Source organism: Nematolebias whitei, chromosome 2 (genome assembly GCF_014905685.2).
Source record: "Nematolebias whitei isolate Nwh7 chromosome 2, NemWhi1, whole genome shotgun sequence".
Taxonomy (NCBI): domain Eukaryota; kingdom Metazoa; phylum Chordata; class Actinopteri; order Cyprinodontiformes; family Rivulidae; genus Nematolebias; species Nematolebias whitei.
The window spans coordinates 50,270,169-50,272,702 of record NC_056499.1 but is presented as its reverse complement, the minus strand read 5'-3'; the positions used below and the strand labels follow the sequence as shown (position 1 = coordinate 50,272,702).

At 45.0% G+C, this 2,534-nt stretch overlaps 1 protein-coding gene across 1 annotated transcript; it reads right to left on the bottom strand.

Annotated features, from left to right (window-relative positions):
* Window positions 1-170: 170 nt before the first annotated feature.
* LOC119430281 (interleukin-17F-like) lies at window positions 171-1,568 on the bottom strand. The gene is made up of 3 exons (XM_037697725.1): window positions 1,536-1,568; window positions 506-696; window positions 171-423 (listed from the first exon to the last, which is right to left on the bottom strand). Exons 1-3 carry the CDS (start codon window positions 1,566-1,568, stop codon window positions 171-173), a joined length of 477 nt encoding a protein of 158 aa, XP_037553653.1.
* Between the last annotated feature and the right edge of the window lie 966 nt (window positions 1,569-2,534).

The window sequence follows — 2,534 nt, the reverse complement described above, 5'->3', positions numbered from 1 at the left end:
CCCGCCAACGCCACCCCGCCCCTCCCCTTCTCCCCCCCCCCCCCTACGTGACGGTCGCTCCTATCCTTAAGCCCTTATCCTAACCCTGCCCCCACCCTGCCACAGATCTTTGGAGGACACCCCACATGGAGATGGTCTGCAGCTCCATGCTGGTCTCCACGGGTCAGTCCTCAGTGCTGGTTGACCACCTTCGGTCTCACGCAGGTGCAGCCCACTGAGATGAGTTTGGACTCCAGACGGTAGTGGTAGCCATGCCCAGCCCCTGCCCCCGGCGCCTTGACTCGTCTCAGAACCAGCGCCTGATGCATAATGGGACGGGACTCCAGGCCCCCGTCCTCCAGTCCTTCGTGGTCCAGGCAGGTTTTGAGCAAACACTGCGCCTGCGACAGTGCATGTGGGAACATGGTGTCGTCCCTGGAGATGCTGAGGACAGAGATGAGACAAAAACTGTTAAAAGGACTCTGAGCTTGATGAAGGACAACACACTGAGGAGCTGGAGCCTCACTTGTAGGTCCACGGTGAGATGGAGTCGTTGGCCAAAGAACTGAATTTTAGGCTGGGAACTAAATTGTTCGGGTCCAAACGCAGAGGGACCGTTTCTTCTGCTAAACCTTCAAAGAACTTTCTGTGTGGCTTTGCTGCTGCCTGTGGGACCATCATCATCATCATCATCATCAACAGGACAGCACTTACAACCTGAGGAAGAAGAAGAACAGGAACCAGTCTGAATACTCTGATTCAGCAGAACCAAATGTTTGGTTCCTGCACAGACTGAACGGTTCCTTCAGACCTCTCTGAAAGTTTCTCAGCTGTTTGACAAAATAAAATTCAACAAATGATCTGAACAGTTTGTACGGAGAAGACAAAAATGTTTTAAAAGTGAATCATTAACAAACTGACAGACTGACACTTTCCCCTTTTTAGTCACTTAAAAAAACATTTTCTTTAAAAATGATTTTCTTTGATTTTTTATTTAGTTATTTATTTGATGTTCATGTCTTTGTACACAAACTGCAGCTCCATTTGTTTTCTGGGGGAATAAAAACTAGTTTATTTGTTCATTTTGTTCATAAAAGTGTAAAATCTGAAACATTAATGAGTTTCTGTAACGAGACTGAGGTTATTTATTTATTTATAAAACTTTTTTTTTTTTTATCAATCATGTAATTCTTTGCCACATTTTATACTTTCTTTCTCACAAATTAAATTACGTTTTAAAAAACAAGTTTGAATTTCAATGATACCATCAGTTTTGACGACATCATCCTACATCAGGCTCCTCAGCTGTGATTGGCTGAAAAGCGTCTCAGCCAATCACAGCCTTGTTTCCATTAATTACACCGTGAATATTAAAATTTAATCTCTTCTTGAAACACGGACGATAAACTCTTCACATATTAAACATTTTATAGATTATTTAAGATATTCCACTCCAGGCTGCCGTATGGTTCTTTGAGCTGTTCTGTACTGAACAACAAACACCTGTTCAGGTAAATATCTGAGCTCTTTGATTAGAAATCATTTTGTTTTCGTACCGTTGTTTTGGATGAGCTTGATGCTGGAAACATGCTGCCGGTTCTATTTGGGTCTCTGTATGTTCTGATGACGTGTCTTGTCTCGTCAGTCCAACCTGTCCTGAGTGTTCAACGCTGAAGGCTTCCAAGGCTCGGCTGGAGATCATGTACAGGCTGCAGGTTGTTGTCTTCTTCTTCGCTGGTGTTTCTGACGGACTCCAGTTTGAGCCGCTCAGATTTTTATGCTGGCTGGCACCGGGCGACACTTCCTGTGAGGATGTCACCGCCTTTGATCCTCCTCTGTAAACCACAGCGTCCTGACTTCATGACAAGGCCCGACCATCGACCCAGTTTCATACTCAGCTTGAAACTTCAATGGTTCTGTAAGAAACATCTGCAGCAGATTTTTGAGGTCACATCATAGGCAGCAGCAGAAGAAATGTGATGATTCTGGAGGACTCCAGGTGATGTGCTGCTGCTGAACATTTGAACCCACTGTCGTCAGATTCACCTCCCACACACTTCATTATACAATTAATCATCAAACGTAGAGTGAGAATCAGAATCAACTCTTTCATGACTTACAGTAAAACTTTCAGCACACGAGCGTCCCACCTCTCTGATTTGTGGAAAAACTTGAATGTTAGGAAGAATTTGCGGCACACTCAATTTATTTATGTGACATAAACATCTAGATCAATTAAAAGGGATGTCAAAGGCGGTCAAACATTTACATGAACATCAATGAGCAGTTTCACAGACATGTCTAACCTAGTCCTGACTGAAGCACCAGTCCTGACTGAAGCACCTGTCCTGGACTGAAGCACCTGTCCTGACTGAAGCACCTGTCCTGACTAAAGCACCTGTCCTGACTGAAGCACCTGTCCTGACTGAAGCACCTGTCCTGACTGAAGCACCAGTCCTGACTGAAGCATCAGTCCTGACTGAAGCATCAGTCCTGACTGAAGCGCCTGTCCTGACTGAAGCACCTGTCCTGGACTGAAGCACCTGTCCTGACTG